Raw genomic sequence first — 17,557 nt, forward strand, 5'->3', positions numbered from 1 at the left:
TTTCCTATTTGGATGCCTTTTGTAGATAGTACCTGACTTAGAGAATGTTTTGGCTTACATTTTTTTGACTTTTTGATGGTGCAAAAGCAATACATATTCAGTAGCAACAGTACTTCAAGTACCTGTACAACCATTCTGGTTTTCACCTTCAATACAGTATTCAATAAATTACATGAGATATTCAACACTTTATTATAAAATAGATGCTTTTGCTCATGTGTGGCTTAATGTAAGTGTTCTGAACATGTTTAAGGTAGGTTAGGCTGAACTGTGATGTTCAGTAGGTTAAGTACAGTAAATGCATTTTTGGCTTATGGTATTTTCAGTTTATGATGGGTTTATTGGGACATAAGCCCATCATAAGTCAAGGAGCATCTCTAGTTCCTTCTCTTGCCTAATTGCTTTGGCTTGGCCATCCAGTACTATGTTGAATAGAAATGGTGAGAGTGGGCATCCTTGTCTCGTTCCTGGTCTTAAGAGGAAAAGCCTTTAACTTTTCACCATTGAGTATGGTGTTAGCTATAGACTTATTTTATATGACCTTTACTGTGTTGAGTAATGTTCTTTCTATACCCTATTTGTTGAGCGTTTTTGTCATGAAAGGATATTGTATTTTGTCCAGTGCTTTTTAAAGTATCTTTGGGATGATCCTTCATTCTTTTTGTCTTTGATTCTTGTAATATGGTGAATCACATTTATTGATGCATGTCTATTGAATCAGCCTTACATCCCAGGGATAAATCCCACTTGATCGTGGTGCATGATCCTTTTACTGAACTGTTGAATATGATTTGCTAGTATTTTGTTGCGGGATGAGTATTTCTTTGTATCAGCAGGTCCTTGGCATCAGTAGCAGATATATTCTAGTGGTCATGATAGTAGCCAGCACTTACTGTGTGTTTCAGTTACCATGCTAAGTGCTTTACATGAAATATTTTGTTGATGTTCTTAACAGACCTCTAAAGGTAGTATCATAATCCTCTTTTTATAGATGAGAAAACAAGCATAAAGTTCAAGTAATTTGCATGACATCACATAATACAACTTTCCCTTATCCTACCAGAAGGGAAGAATGAGAATTAGTGAACCAGTAGTTCAGACTGAGATGACTGAGTTGAGTTAAGGGAATATGAGATTTGTACCTTTCTAAAGTAATCTTATGTGTTAACTTAATTATAGCTTGGTTGGCTGGCACTAAAACTGAGGCATAAATAGAGTTGTTTTTAATAGCTCTTCTATTTCACCTTGCTCTCAGTGTGTACCTGGGACCTAAGTGCTGGATTCTAGCTTGTAGGGGTAGCTCTGGTCTTTTTCAATCAAGACCCCTATTCTCTGCCCAAAGGTTGATTAGATTATCTGATGAGAAAAATGCTAAGGGATTAAAGGATAGGTTAATTTCAGAAATGTGTCTTGGTGCAATTGCTCTCTCACTCATCTGGTATGATCTTTTAAAAATGCATGTACAGTTAGGATCATGTGTGGGACAAAGAGTTTTTGCCAGAGAGAGAATATATATGTAACTAGCGTCATAACCATAAATTATTTCTATTTGCCCCTCTTTAACATTTACTATTGAAGTTGAAGTTTTGAGGGCTCAATAAAGCAATAAAAAACATTTCTTAGGAGAGAGAGAGGAATTATCACAATGTATATATTCAAAATTTCCAATAGCAGAAAACTTTATTGTTTTTGACACCCAGGTTAACTCTAAGCAGTACATATGAAGTATATTTAGGAGATCATTCAGTTGCTCTAGCAAAGGAAGAAAAATAAAACTATAACTGATGTACACTCACAGAAAGACAAATATTGCATATTCTCATTCATATGTGGTAGCTAAAAAAGTGGATTTCATGAAGATAGAAAATAGATTGGTGATTACCAGAGGCCAGGAAGGGTAGGGGGAAGGGAGATGAAGACAGGTTGATTAATGGATATGAGTATACACTTAGATAGAAGAAATAAGAACTGGCTGGGCGTGATGACTCACACCTGTAATCCCAGTACTTTGGGAGGCTGAGGCAGGTGGATCACTTTAGGTCAGGAGTTCGAGACCAGCCTGGCCAACATGGTGAACCCTGTCTCTACTAAAAATACAAAAATGAGCCAGGCGTGGTGACACACACCTGTAATCTCAGCTACTTGGGAGGCTGAGGCAGGAGAATCACTTGAGCATGGGAGGTGGAGGTTGCAGTGAGCCAAGATTGCACCACTGCACTCCAGCCTGAGTAACAGAGCGAGACTCCATCCCAAAAAAGAAGAAGAAGAAGAAGTAAGACCTGATGTCTGATAAATCAGTAGGGTGGCTGTAGTTAACACTAATTGATTGTATATTTCAAAATAGCTAAGAAGAGAATAATTGGAATATTCCCAGTATAAACAAAAAATAAATAAAGTTTGAGGATATCAAATTTTTCATTTGATTATATGAATGGATTAAATTATCACATGTATCCTGAAAATATGTACATCTAATATGTATCAATTAAAAAAAAAGCAAAAGTTTAAAAAAATCTATAACTGGCTTAAACCAGAGAGATTTATTTCTCTGTCAGGTAGAAGCCCAAGCTGATTAGTGGGTCAGAGATATAAACACCTCTGTTCGACAAGGTCATTCAGATGTTGAGGTTCCTTCTAATCCTGTTTTTCCGGTATTTTCCTAGGGTATTACCCTCAGCTATTTATGGTTAAGCAAGATCACCACCACCATATCTGTCTTAAATCTGCAATAAGAGAGGAAGAATGAATGGTCGGCAAGCAGGTTTCTTTCAAAGACATGACCCAGAAGTGGCACACATCACTCCTGCTCACATCCCATTGGTTACACTGTAGTCACATGGCCACAAGTAGCTCATGAATCTGGAAAGGTAGTCTGTGGCTGGGCAGACATGAGTAGATACTGTAAAGATCTATTACTGTAAAGGATGAGGGGAGAATGAATATTAGGGGATCATTAGCAGTTTTCACTACAGAAGTTTATTTATAATTTTTGTCAGCCTATCTCGCAGTCAATTAAAAGAGTTGTTAGAGAATAGCCATACCAAAGGACTTTGTAATATCAGGTCAGTAGCATACTAAAATATAGTAGAATAGATTTCACTAGTGATTTAAATTCATTTTCAGAAACAAAGCACAAAACTGAATGTTCGAGAATTTGATGAGATCCCTTCAAACTGTGTTAAAGTTGCTGGATATATGAGCTAATAATTATTTATTTTGTTCTTATATTTTAGGCCTCAACTCCATATAGCATAGATTCAGATTCTTTGGGAATGGAGTGTATTATTTCGGGAAGTGCCTCTCCAACTCTGGCAATCAACACTGTGACTAACAAAGTAATTTCATTTTTTTAAACATTATTGAAATGTCATTGAGTAGTACATTTAATTTGCCTTTGTAGTAATGATAGAATCCTGTATGGTTCAGTTTAAAGATTATATATATTTGTTTACCCTATACATGGTAGCTTGAAGGCTAAATTCAGAATGTTTTGAGGTATGCACAAATTAGAACAAAATACCTCTCAGGAGAAATTAGAAGGTGCTTATTGAGAAGTTCTATACTTGTTTAAAAATTCTTGGCTCTCTCAGTTCCCATTGGTAGAATTTGTGAGCCAGCATTTTATTGAATCAGTTTGTTTCAAAATCATTAATTACCTCTCCAAATATGCGGTTGAAAAAAAGATTGTCAAATTCTGATGAGTTAACAGTCAAGTAAAATAATAATTGGACAGCCTCATAGAGTTCACTGGGATGGTGGTCTACCTATTTTCATGATATTCAAGTCTAGGAATATAGCCAGGAACAGTATATGGTCGTTTGCTACATTTTGATGTTGAGTCACAACTTTGTGATGGGTCATTATATACCTAGTGGGATACAGGTATATATCTGTCTCTTCTTTATAAGACAGTTTCTTTTTTTTTTTTTTTCTGAGACGGAGTCTCGCTCTGCCGCCCAGGCTGGAGTGCAGTGGCCGGATCTCAGCTCACTGCAAGCTCCGCCTCCCGGGTTCACGCCGTTCTCCTGCCTCAGCCTCCCGAGTAGCTGGGACTACAGGCGCCCGCCACCTCGCCCGGCTAGTTTTCTGTATTTTTTAGTAGAGACGGGGTTTCACCGTGTCGGCCAGGATGGTCTCGATCTCCTGACCTCGTGATCCGCCCGTCTCGGCCTCCCAAAGTGCTGGGATTACAGGCTTGAGCCACCGCGCCCGGCCATAAGACAGTTTCTTAACGTTACATCTCAAAACCCTAAAAAGGTTCTGGGAGGTTCATGAATCCAGTTTTGTTCATCTGTTTTCTTACCTACTAGACCATGAGTACTCCAGAGCCATACATCTCCCATACTTACGCTTAGATTCTCTTTCAGTCTTGTTTTCATTTTCTCCCTCTAGATTTCACCCTCTTTTTCTCTCTCCCTCTCTCTGACTTTCATTCTCTCACTTCACGCGCACACGTAAATGTGAACACATACACATACACCATTGCACTAACATGGCACTCCTAGGATCCTTTTACTTGTAGAAAGATAATGATTAAACAGACGACAGATTATAATCAGAGTGACATAATTCAAATTTCCAGTTCAGAAAGGAAACTGGCAGCCTAGGCATAGAGGAATGATTCTTCCCACGTGGCAATCTGAAATCATTACATCACAGTCACTTAGAGGATTTATGGGGCAGTTGGGGGGTGGAGGGGGGTGGGGGGTGGGTTGTGGTAGTGGTGGTAATCCCAGGATTCCATTGCAGTTCTACCAAATCAGTTATTGTGTCATGATGAGTAGGGCCCAGAAATATGTACTTTATAAAATGATCTCTAATGGTGACCAGCTAGATAAGAATTTCTGGTGAAGTGGATGGGTTAGAATCAGAAATACCTAATACTGCTCTGTGCAGTAGTCTAAGTGGTGATGAGGACCTAAACATAGATGATAGTGTGGTTACTAGGAAACAATTAGGAAGTAGTAATGCTGGGACTTTATGACCAAATAATGTGGATGTCAAAGGAACTGAAGGTTTTGGATTTCTGCATCCAGATATGACAGACTACTAGTATTAGATTATCATTTCTGCCTATCTGTGTAAAATACCAGACAGACATAGCCACACACCCCTCCCTACCACCTCTTTGATTAAAAAAGAAGAAGAAGGAGGTATTGGAAACTAAGACAGCCAGGACTTCAGGGGTCAGGAGCCCAGAGAAGAGGTAAACACATTGAGATAAGCTTTGTACATTTTCCTTTGGTACATTTCCCAATTCTCAGTGCATGGCGTAGGGGGGGCTACACAGGGAGCAGTAGCATAGAGCACTCATTAAACCAGGGAGACAAAAATTGGAGTTTGGAGTTACCGAACAGCCAGGGCTTGCAGAGCCGAGATCCTGAGGAATCTCGGGTGAATTCAACTTTTTTTTTTTTTGAGACAGGATCTCACTCTGTCGCCCAGACTGGAGTGCAGTGGTGCGATCTTGACTCACTGCAACCTCCGCCTCCCGGTTTCTAGCAATTCTTTGCCTCAGCCTCCCAAGTAGCTTTACAGGTGCCCACCTCTGCGCCTGGCTAATTTTTGTATTTTCAGTAGAGATGGGGTTTCACCATGTTGGCCACGCTGGTCTCAAAACTCCTGACCTCGGGTAATCTGCCCGCCTTGGCCTCCCAAAGTGCTGGCATTACAGGTGTGAGCCACCGCACCCGGCTCAGTTCAACTTTTTGTAAGCAGTATCCACTTAAGGCATTTGCCAACTCCTAATTGTGTATGCTAGGGCTCAGACACAAAGTAGTTTTTCGCTAGCCAAAATTCAACACTCTCACAGAACAGGAGGGACAAATATTGTAGTTTATGGTCTTCAAAGGAGGAGAGAGCCATGGTAATACACCGTAGGCTTTCAACTTGATATCTGAGAAGAATTTTATTCTAAGAGTAAGTGCAAGCCAAGATAGATCAGCCTTAACAGTTACTAGAGTGGTATGCTAATATTCTTTCTGCCAAAAGAAAACGGATTCTCTCTGGAGGAAGATAACATCATCCAGAGCTTCTGTAATTTTCCATAAGTGTAAGGTGTAGCATTCAGTCAAAATTTCCAGGTGTGCTAGGAGAGAGAGTTTGAAATAAGTAAATATGCAGTTGTGGGGAGACAGTATAAACATTGATCGCAAAATAACTATAACTGATATGGTCAAGAAAATAGATGAGTTATAGAAAATTGACCAGAGAATTGGAATTTATATGGAAGAATCAAGAGGAAACTTGATTAAACCTGGCAGATGGGATTAATAGCAGATCAGGCACATCAGCGGAGACATTTAATGAACTGGAAAATAGGTCTATAGAAAACGTGCAGATGGAAGCACAGAGAGAAGAAAAGATGGAAAATTCAGAAAAACTTGAGGTAAATGGGACATGGGGAAAAGGTCAAACAAGGTTGTTTTTAGTGTGCAGCAGGAGAGGAAAAAGGAATAAAGAAGATCATGGTAATATATTTAAGCATGCCTTTCTGTAACTCATAGAACATGCAGACCAAATCAAAACAACAAACAACCTCATTTAAAGATATACAATATTTGGGCTGGGTGTGGTGGCTCACCCCTTTAATACCAGCACTTTGGGAAGCTGAGGCGGGTGGATCATTTGAGGCCAGGTATTCAAGACATGCCTGGCCAACATGGCAAAAACCCATCTCTACTAAAAATATGAAGATACTATACTATATCATGTATAAGAACTTTATTACTGTACGCTCCCATTTTTTTCTATGATAGAAACCCACAATACATATTTGTTATTTTTGCTTTAAACAGTTAATTACCATTTCAAGATAATTAAATCAGAAAAAAAAATGGCTTTACATTTACCCACATAGTTACCATTTCTGGTATTCTTTATTTCTTTGCGTAGATCTGGATTGCCACCAGCAACTTATACATTTATTAGTTTACTTGAAACTATCCCCAAAGCTCACTAATGTTCTTTACTTTCTTACAATAAACAACCCATAATGAGGAAAAAGTCACAACTGACCCAGAAATGATAGAGATGATAGAATTAGCTTAGAAAAGGACATTAAAGCAGTTATATCTGTATTTCATGGAGAAGCTAAAAGACACATTGAACAATCTGTGTAGACACGTGGAATATAAACCCAAAGCAAACTCCTAGAGATAAAAATTGCAGTGTCTGAGTTGAAAACTACACTAGATGGGATTAATAACAGACTAAACAGAAGGAAAGATTAGTAAATTTGGAGATATAGCAATAAAAAGCTTTCAAAAATGAAACAACAGAAAGGTACTATTAAAATTGATGAAAGAGAAATACAATTTGCTAATATCTGGAATGAAAAAAGGAGCTATATGGATTCTACAGAATTAAAAAGATAATGGAAGGATAGATATGAACATCTTACGTAAATAAAGTTGAAATTTTAGATGAAATAGACAAAATCGTAAAAAATGACTTATCAAAACTGGCACAAGAATAAATAGAAAACGTTAATACTTTTGTATATATTAAGCCCGTAATTAAAAATATTTGTTTATAGAAGACTTCAGGCCCAGCAAGCTTCAAGGAATTCTTATAATTATGTAATGAAAAAATAACATTTATCTTATATAAACACTTAAAGAGAATTTTTAAAAAGAGGTAACATGTCCCAATTTATATTATGAAACCATCATAGCCTAAGTAGCAAAACCTGAAAAAAACTTTACAAGAAAGGAAATTTTCAGCCAGTCTCATGAGCATAGGTGTTAAAATCTTAAACAAAATGTTGTCTAATTTAATCCAGCAATACATAAAAAAGAACATCACAAACACAGTTGTATTCTAGAAATGCAGGCTAGGTCTAGCACTAGGAAATCTATTGCTGTTGTTCTTCTGTTTGTAGTTAGAAGTGCTACATGTATACTCCACATTTTATGCGGATTATTACAAAGGCATACTCAGAGGTCATGACTTAATAAAACCCTTAGAAAGCTGTAAATAGGTGGAAATTTTTTTCAGTGTGATAAAGAATATCTACAAAGCATATAGCAAATGCTATATTAAATGGTGAAATACTGAAAACTTTCTCTTTGAGGTATGGAAGAAGAGAAAGATGTTTGCTGTCAGCACTTTTATTTGACATTGTGTTGGAGGTCCTTACCAGTTAGAAGTTACAAACAAGAAATAAAAAGCATAAAGTTTTGAAAGACAAAGTTGCCACTGATGATCACAGAAAATTGAACAGAATCTATGGATAAAGCCTTAAAATTAATAAGTGAATTTAGCGAATTCTCTTCAGAAATCAATTTTATTTCTGCCTACTAGCCACAGATAGTTTGAAAATAAAATGTGAAAGATAACACTTAAGTTAGCATTCAGAAACATCGAATACCTTGACTTAAATGAAAGATGAACTCTACACAGAACACTATAAAAATTACTGAAAGAAAACGACATAAATAAATAGATTATATAATTTTCATGCAGAAGACTATTGTAAAGAAGTCAGTTTTTCCAGAGTTGCTATACAAATTTAATGTGATTCCAGTCCAGATGTTCTTTGTGGGAAGAGAGGCGATGGGTGAAAAATAAGCTGATAGTAAAACAAAAATGAGAATCCAAATGACTAAAGTTAGCTAAAGAAAATATTGAAGGCTGGGTGCAGTGGCTGTAGTCCCAGCACTTTGGGAGGCTGAGGTGGGGGTAGATGATGAGGTCAGGAGTTTGAGACCAGCATGACCAACATAGTGAAACCCTGTCTCTACTAAAAATAACAAAAATTAGCCAGGCATGGTGGCGCGCACCTGTAATCCCAACTACTTGGGAGGCTGAGGCAGGACAATCGCTTGAACCCGGGAGACGGAGGTTGCAGTGACCTGAGATCGCACCATTGCACTCCAGCCTAGGTGACAAAGCAAGACTCCGTCTCAAAAAAAGAAAAGAAAATATTGAAGAAAAGGATAAAACATGGAGGATTTATACTTCCAAATATGTAAATGATAAAACAATAAAGCTCTATTGCATGAAAAAAATGAATTTTAAAAAGGAAAGAAGGAAATATAAAGATTAGGAGTAGATATTAATGCAGTAGAAAACAAGGCCTTTTAAAAAGGATATACACTATGTGATTCCATTTATACTTAGTTCAAAAATAGGAAAACCAATCAATAGTGATAGAAGTGGTTACCTGGGACAGGAGATACAGGATGGATAATGACTGACATGTGTGATGACTGGGAGAGTACATGAGCTTCTAGAGTGCTGGTCATACAGTGTATCAGTAGTTCTCAAAGTGTGGTCTCTGGATACCTGGGTAACTGAGACCTTTGTAGAGAATCCATGAGGTCAGAACTCTTATTCATGATAATATGTATTATTTGTTTTTTCCTTTATATTTACTTTTTTTTTTTTTTTTTTTTTGAGATAGAGTCTTGCTCTGTCACCAGGCTGGAGTGCAGTGGCACCATCTTGGCTCACTGCAAATAGGCTAGTTTTCTATTCCAAAAATACCTTTTTTTGTTTGTTTGTTTCTAAATTAAAAATTATAATGCTTATAGACAAACTCAAGCACTGTAAAAATATACACAAATGTAAGTCTTCAGGAATCCTCAGCCCCTTCCAGAAAACCATTAACAACAGTTTGACAGTTCTTCATATCTAATGTATATATTAACATTTTTTTTTAAAGTTAGATCATGTATTTATGATTTTATAAATGTGTTGAACATTTGTTTCCAATCTTCAGTATTAAAAATACTGTGATGCCTGTGATTTAAAAAAAAAAAAAAATCTTGTTTTTTTGTATATGCTTCTTTTTGATTTCTAAGATTCTGATAGAACAGTAATTTTGCTTAAAGCCTGAGCAAAAATGTATGCATTATTAATAGAGTAAAAATCTATTATATTCCTCTTTTATTAAATGTTTATGGGCTAATTATACCTGGTAAATTATGCTATAAATTGAATTTCTATACCTCTAAAAGACATGTCCTTTAGTTTGAGTATTGAGAAAATTATTTTATGATGAACATGAACTTAGCCATACGGGGCATGGGATTGGGGTGAGCACCTAGGGAAAGGCCACTGAGATTTCTTCTTGCCATATGCCTGCTCAGTTGTATTTTTGCAGAATTGCTTAAGAAGTACTCCTTATATTCAGTTGTCATTTTTCTTTTTTCATTTTAGGTAACACTGTATAACACTGATCAGGATGGTAGTGATAGCCCACGCAGTAGCCTTAACAACAGTCTCTCAGACCAGAGTTTGGCGTCTGTTAATTTGAACAGTGTTGGAAGTGTGCATAGTTATACACCGGTAAGTCTTGATGAAGTTAACATGTTAATAGTTATTCATTTAATACTTAAAACTAAACCAAACATAATTGAAATGCAAATTTTAAAATGAAGGTATGTTTTTCTCACTAATAAATTTATTAACTTTAGATAAAACTTAGAGGAGATTGTAACTTGTTAGTGTTTTAATTTGGTACCATATTCGATTTTTAAAAAATGGTTGTGCAGTGTTAACAGATTTTGGTCTACTTTATTCTGTCCTGTGTCCAAGAGAAAAGCCATTGGAACAGGAAAAAAATTGCACTTTAGTCTAGTAGAGCGATAGTTGGTGATATTCTATACTTCTTAGAAAAAGAGCTTAGAAGATGTGTGTGTCGACATGGTTTCCAGCTGTAGATCTGAGAAGGGAATTCTGTAAACCCCAGAGGTTAGGGTGGCCTGGTACTCAATTTTTAACTACTCATGTATTTTCAGTTTGGATCCAGGGGGCAAAAAGCCATGCTATAAAGGGACCTGTGTATGAGTACTCTTGCTTCTATACTAATTTGTTACCTATTACAAGAACATGACTCTTAGGGTATCTGTTATTCTTTTCAAACTACCTGGCAACTGTCTTCCTCAGTGAGCAGATAATAGAGCCCAAGAGCTACACACCACATTGTTTGTCAGTGTAAACTTGATCTTACCAGATCACTCCCTGTTGTTCCAGGATGAGTAAATAGGAAAAAACTTACACAGGACAAAGATATAAAGGGAGAGACCCGAAAGAAAATAACACAAGGGAAAGAAAAACATAGCAGAATTAAAATTCACATTGAATGTAGGAAAAAAGAAAGTTGCCTCTGCAAAATTATTATTGCCTGGTGGAAAAAAGTATTATCCCACAATGGAGAAGAAAGAAAATGGAATAAAAATTATGTAAAAGAAGACAATAAATGTGGAGAACTGAGAATTGTAGTTGTCCTTGCAGAAGAAAAAGTTGTTATAGAAGCGATTTTCAGAAGAAATAGAGATTTAAAGGGATACTGAGTTCTAGAAGAAATTAATGGGGGAAAAACGTATACAGTCAGCCCTTCATATTTGTAGGTTCCACATCCACAGATTTAACGAAACTTTGGATTGAAAATATTTGAACAACAAAATACAATTAAAAACAAAAAAAAGTACAGCAATAAAAAATATATGCTGGAATGAGTTGGCTCATACCTGTAATCCCAGTACTTTGGGAGGCTGAGGCAAGAGGATTGCTTGAGACCAGGAGTTTGATATCAGCCTGGCCAACATAGTGAGACCCCGTCTTTAAAAAGCGAAATAGCCAGACACTGTGGCATGCACCTTAGGAGGCTGAGAAGGGAGGATCACTTGAACCCAGGAATAATCATGTCACTCCACTCCGGCCTGGGCGATAGAATGAGACTGTATTTCTTTCTTTTTTTTTTTTTAAAGGAAAAAAATGTAGTTTAATAACTTTGCATTGTATTAGGTATTAATCATCTAGAGATGATTTAAAGTATATGGGAGGATAGGTTATATGCAAATATTATAACATTTTGTATAAGGGACTTGAGCATGTGCAGATTTTGTATTCTAGTGGGTTGGGGTTCCTTTACCCAATCCCTCGCAGATACTAAAGGACTGCTGTATATAGATACATTATGGCAAATTTTAAAATTTCATAAGTGGTTACCCATATAAATACTCTGACAGAATAAGTAAGTTATATATAAAGAAACACAAATCAGACCTCCACCTCTCTTTTTCTCTCTCTTTTTAGACACAGGGTCTTGGCTAAGTGGGCCAAACTGGTCTCGGACTCCTGGCTTAAGCAATCCTCCTGCCCTGTTGGCTTCCCAAAGTGCTAGGATTACAAGCATGAGCCACCATTCCTGGCCTCAGGCTTCTCTTTGATACTACTAAATGCCAGAAGATAATGGAGCATTGTATGCAGAGTTTTGAGAGAATGAGTTTGGAATAACAAATATTATGCCCAAATTTTAATTCATGTGTGAAGGCAAGAGAAAGACTTTCTTTGATATGCAGAGATTAGAAAGTATCCTGCCCTTGTTTTCATGTATCTTTCCTGAAAAAAATTATTTACCCGTGATCAAGATTAATTAAATAATAATGACAAAGTCAAGTTATAAAACAATAGTTGGAACATTGAAGCAAACTCAGCAAAGATATAATGATTTTAAGTTGCTTTTTGAAGTAATATAAGTGTAAAAAATCTTGACCAAAAGAACGCAAAGAACACTGTCCAGTATCACAAAGCATTATAAAAGGACAAATTTAAAAAGCATGTATAGAACTAGATGACAGAAGTAAGAACTAACATGTTTGTTGTGCCAATAAATGTAACAGGGTTAAACTTCCCTGTTTAAAGCGAGACTTTGTAGACTGCTTTTTTTTGTTGTTTTTGAGATGGAGTCTCGCTCTGTTGGCCGGGCTGGAGCGCAATGGCGCGATCTCAGCTCACAACAATCTCTGCCTCGCAGGTTCAGGCGATTCTCTTGCCTCAGCCTCTCAAGTTGCTGGGATTACAGGCGTGAGCCACCACACCTAGCTACTTTTTGTATTTTTAGTTGAGACAGGGTTTCACCATGTTGGCCAGGCTGGTCTCGAACTTCTGACTTCAGGTGATCTGCCCGCCTTGGCCTCTTAAAGTGCTGGAATTATAGGCGTTGAGCCACCATGCCCGTCCCTGCTGTTTTCTTTCAACAATAAAGTGTCAAATGGTTGAGCAGTCCCTAAGCAACAGTGCAGTGGCAGCTGCCGATTGGGTTTATCACACCTATATAGTTTGATCCTGTAAGGCCACAATGAGCCCACATGGATTGAGATAGTTTTATTACTTATACAGACAGTATAAACCAGGTTAGCATGGTGTCAGCTCCCTACATCCCACATGACAGTACTAGATGACAGACTACTCGAGTAGTAGCTCACTCTGTAATAGAGGAACAAATTCCATAGTGCAGCTAAGCAGTTTTGTAACCTGCAGCTGTACCCTAAGGGAGTAAGGCAGAAAGTCCCATGCCTCACTCAGCCAGGGAGGTAGATGAGAACCTGTTTCTTGGCAACCTCTTGCAAAATAGAAAGGTGGATGAGTAACTGCCCCATGGCCATCTCCTGCAAGACATGAGGGCAGATGAGAATTTTAATAAATAAAACCACTTGTTCCAGGATAATCACAGGGTGTTCCACCAAGGCTTAGGTCATCCTGCCATGGAGCCTTGCCTACATTGTGTGGAGATGTGTAAGGACACTAGGGTGCCAGCGGCGGAGCCATTTTCTTATGTAAAAATCCATATTTTTCCATGTTATTGCAGACTCCTTATGAGCATTATTTTTAATGGCTACTTAAGTTTCTAGTCAGTGTTCGTACATTAATTTTTCAAAACACTAAACAAATGGTAGTTTACCACCTTTTCATATAGTACGTAGTCTTTTAGAAATACAGATGATTATCTTTTATTGATTTTATTTCTAGTTTTCCTGCTTTTAAAGGTAAGTTTTCCCTGGAGATGAAGAGTTAGGCATATTTAAGCTCCTTGTTGCTTTGGGCAGAGCCATACATCTGACTCATAGTACTCACAGTATTTGGGTTTGTATACTAAAAAATAATTGAATAAATGAAAGAAATGTTAGTAGTTTTATAGTTTTAGTGGAGTTTGAGATAAAATAGCTTCTGTAGAAATCACGATTGAAGATTTTACAGAAAGCCTAAAAGGATTCTAGGCCTAACTCATCACTTACTTGTATGATCTAAGGCAAGTTATTTAACTTTGAATTCTTTTCCTTCTGTGAAATATGGAGGTTGGGTTAGACTTCTACAGTTCTTCAAGATTCAGTTTAACTGTTTTGCTTTCTGTCCATTATGTTTTAACAGAGGATGGGAAAGCCTGAGACAGAAGAGTTATTTTCTTTGAATTCCAGTGTTGGCACTGTTTTCAGTTATATATTTTATATAACAAGCCAATTGTAATTAGTAGAGAGGCTGAATTAGTTGTGTTTTCTTTTAATGTTAGGTGACAAGCCATCCAGAATCAGTCTCTCAATCATTAACTCCTCAGCAGCAACCACAGTACAACCTTCCAGAAAGAGACAAGCAACTACTTTTCTCAGAATATAATTTTGAAGATCTTAGTGCCTCATTTCGGAGCCTTTATAAGTCAGTTTTTGAGCAGTCACTTAGTCAACAAGGTGAGTTTTCTTAAAACCTTTTTTATGACAAAGTTTTATTGGAAAAAGGTTTTTAAATTATTTCACATGACCGCTGTTATACTCTTAATCTTAAAATATTATCATCACAATAAGAATTGGATAATTATATTTTGCCCTTTGTGCCTTTAGTATGTTCTGTTTATATCATAGCACAAAAATGGCAGATAAATTTTATGTTGCATGCCTACTTACTTGTTTACTAGTGTCATCCAGGAGCACTGTGTTAAAGAATTCTGACACTGCATCTATACCATATGGGAAACACCACTATAATTAATTAGTGATATCTGGCATATGAAGTGTTTGAGTGGTGAATGTTGCACCATAAGAATAGACGTGCCTTGCTTTTGGTCTGACTGGTATTAGCAAAAAGATAACTATCGGAATGTGGTAGCACCAAATTTGTGATTTCGAGTGTGGCACTTCCAGGTGAATACATCAGCTACTAGTAAACTTTGGGTCATTGTTTTACACAATATACATAAGTCAGATTTTAATATTAAAAGTGACTTTAGTTGAGACACACTATTATATCTCAACCAAATGCTAGATTCTTGCTCTAATGTGTTCTCGTCCCTTTAACCGCTGGTTTAATTTTAATCAGAGGGTAAAAATGTCACATCTTTTCCCCAAAGATGACTAGTCAGAAATTGTTGGGAACTCTACTGTTGAAGCATTTCCTAATTACTTGTTTGTTTGGCACATTAACTATTTATACCCCATGTTTTATTCCTTTCCTGCTGCTGTGCCAAAATACCTTAGAATGGGTAATTTATAAACAACAGAAATGTATTTCTCACAGTTTGGGAGGTTGGGAAGTTCAGGATCAAGGAACCAACAGATTTGGTGTCTGGCAAGGGCTTGTTCATCGTAAACGGTGCCTTTTGGCAGTATTCTCACATGGAGCTGAGCACTGTGTCCTCATGTGGCAGACAACATGGAAGGGCAAAAAGTAGCTAGTTCTCTCCATCCCTTTTGCAAGGCCCAGTCCCTCATTACCTCCTCAAGGTCCCACTTCTTAATACCATCACCTGGGGGTTTAAGTTCCAACATGTGAATTTTGGAGGGACACATACATTGAAACTGTAGCACCCCAACCCAGAAAGTTTATATGTTCACAGCAGTGAACAAAAAGAAACAGAAATCCTTGTCTTTATACTGTTTGCATGTTAATACTTACTTTCAGTTAATGTTAATGTTATATACTATTACTTATATTGATGAATACTGATCATGTGTATGTGAAATGGCTTTTTCTGGTTAGCATTTGAATTTAAAGTAAGATTCATATGTTTTCTCAACTTTTAAGTTTTTTATCTATAAAAGTTTAAAAAGAACTAATAGAAGAGTTTGCTAAGCAAATCCAGCCTTGGTATTCATAATAGAAAAATAAGGGCTTTGAAATAACAATGATAATTTCTGAAACCCATAATTCCATTCCATCACACTATTTTTTTTTAAAAAAAAAAGCATCGATGGGAATTCTGGGTTCTAGTCCAGGTTCTGCCATTAAGTCAACTGAGTTAACTTCTCATCTCTGGACTTCAGTGTCCCCATTTGTACAATAAAGAGGATTGGATTAGATCAGTGATTTTCAGATTGTTTTCTTCAGAGGCTTTGGCTTTTGTAAAGATCTTCAGGACTGCCGGAGGAGAAATGTGCGGATGCAGAGGTAGACCTAGTAAGCTTCCTTCCCCAGCTTCAAAGAAACAATTTTAGTATACTTATCAGTTTTATATATTGGGCTTCTGGAGAGATATTTTGCTTTCTTTTATTTAAAAATAATTTGAGATTGAAAATGTTGATACAGATCAGACCTTGGTTCCCTTGTAAAATGCTAGGATTTTATTGAAAATTGATAAATTACTGCTTTCTTTGATCTTACGGTAATAACCCTACAGATTCCTTATATGTGACTATTTTCTAGGGCCAAGGCAAGAACTTTTATTAACTCTTCTGCCTGTAAAACTTGGTAGCTTTTAAGATTATCTTGCAGTGTACTCAAATACAGTTTTACTACTAATTACAAATATGAGAATAATTTTATCTTTTTAAAACTTGGTTATTTTATTGATTGATATTACCTTGTGGGTTTTTTTTTTATTCAATAAAATTATTTTTATGTTTGGTTCAGCATAACATTGCATGGGCCACGCTTTGGGATTTGAAAATAGTCTAGTTACATAGAACCAAATGTTGCAGTAAGATTATCTAACTACTTGCAGACCAAACAAAAATTATCCTTAACATTAAGCACTTTTGGCTTAATCATCATCATGGCAGCTAACATTTATAGAGCTCATCCTGCAGCTTATACCTTCACTATGTAGAAAGTAAAAAGTTCCTCTTCAAAAGTTTCCTTTCTTGTTAAAGAATAAATCATAAGTGTTAGAAATAATAGTTTCTTTTAAAAACTAACTTCCTTTAAGCCTCCTTACTTTATGCTAATAACTCTTTGTTAGGCCCTATCCTATGTAGCTGTTAAACATGCTCACAGGCGCCTAGTACATTCTATGTCCTTGTACCTTAACCAAGATGTTTGTGCTGGACATGCTCACAGGCACATTCCAGCTCGCAGCCTATGCCCCTTCCCTAATTTGGCATAAACAACGTCCTCTTTTCCTTTGTCTTTCCATTACTTTTACCTATTTGGAAAAGTTTTAAACTGTTAGCCAGTTGGGTTTTAGTTTAGATTGTGCGATCTTCTATCAAAGCCTTGGTCTTTATGCCTACAGAGAACCATCCTGAGTGTGACCCCAACACCTTTCCCACTTTTCCCCTAACATTTACTTACCTTTCAAGACTCAATTCAGGCACTGTCTTTAAAACAAAGGCTTTTCTATATTTTGAGCCTCCTCCTAGCTGAACAGACAAGGAGCAGTTTTCATAATCCTCTGTATACTTTAGTTTTAGTACTTATATTGTTGGTCATAATCTTGTCTTTCTCTTCCGCTCAAGGGTGGGGAATTATATTTCTTCTCAATAACCACAGAGCCTAGTTTGTAGTGGATGTTGCATTAGCACTTGTTAAATTGAACCAGTGTAGCTCCCTGGCATCATAT

At 36.8% G+C, this 17,557-nt stretch overlaps 1 protein-coding gene across 6 annotated transcripts in view; it reads left to right on the forward strand.

Moving 5' to 3' along the window:
• LOC105494838 (forkhead box J3) overlaps window positions 1-17,557 on the forward strand; it is a 151,605-nt gene that overhangs the window by 119,531 nt on the left and 14,517 nt on the right. For 5 of the 6 annotated variants that reach the window (XM_011763718.3, XM_011763717.2, XM_071094971.1 and 2 more), the window contains 3 exons: window positions 3,234-3,335; window positions 10,165-10,293; window positions 14,300-14,474. In XM_011763718.3, coding sequence (XP_011762020.1) covers window positions 3,234-3,335; window positions 10,165-10,293; window positions 14,300-14,474 — 406 coding nt within the window. The remainder of the gene's footprint in view (window positions 1-3,233; window positions 3,336-10,164; window positions 10,294-14,299; window positions 14,475-17,557) is intronic. The other variant, XM_011763721.2, reaches the window with a different exon arrangement.

The sequence above is a fragment of the Macaca nemestrina genome, chromosome 1, assembly GCF_043159975.1.
Source record: "Macaca nemestrina isolate mMacNem1 chromosome 1, mMacNem.hap1, whole genome shotgun sequence".
Classification (NCBI taxonomy): domain Eukaryota; kingdom Metazoa; phylum Chordata; class Mammalia; order Primates; family Cercopithecidae; genus Macaca; species Macaca nemestrina.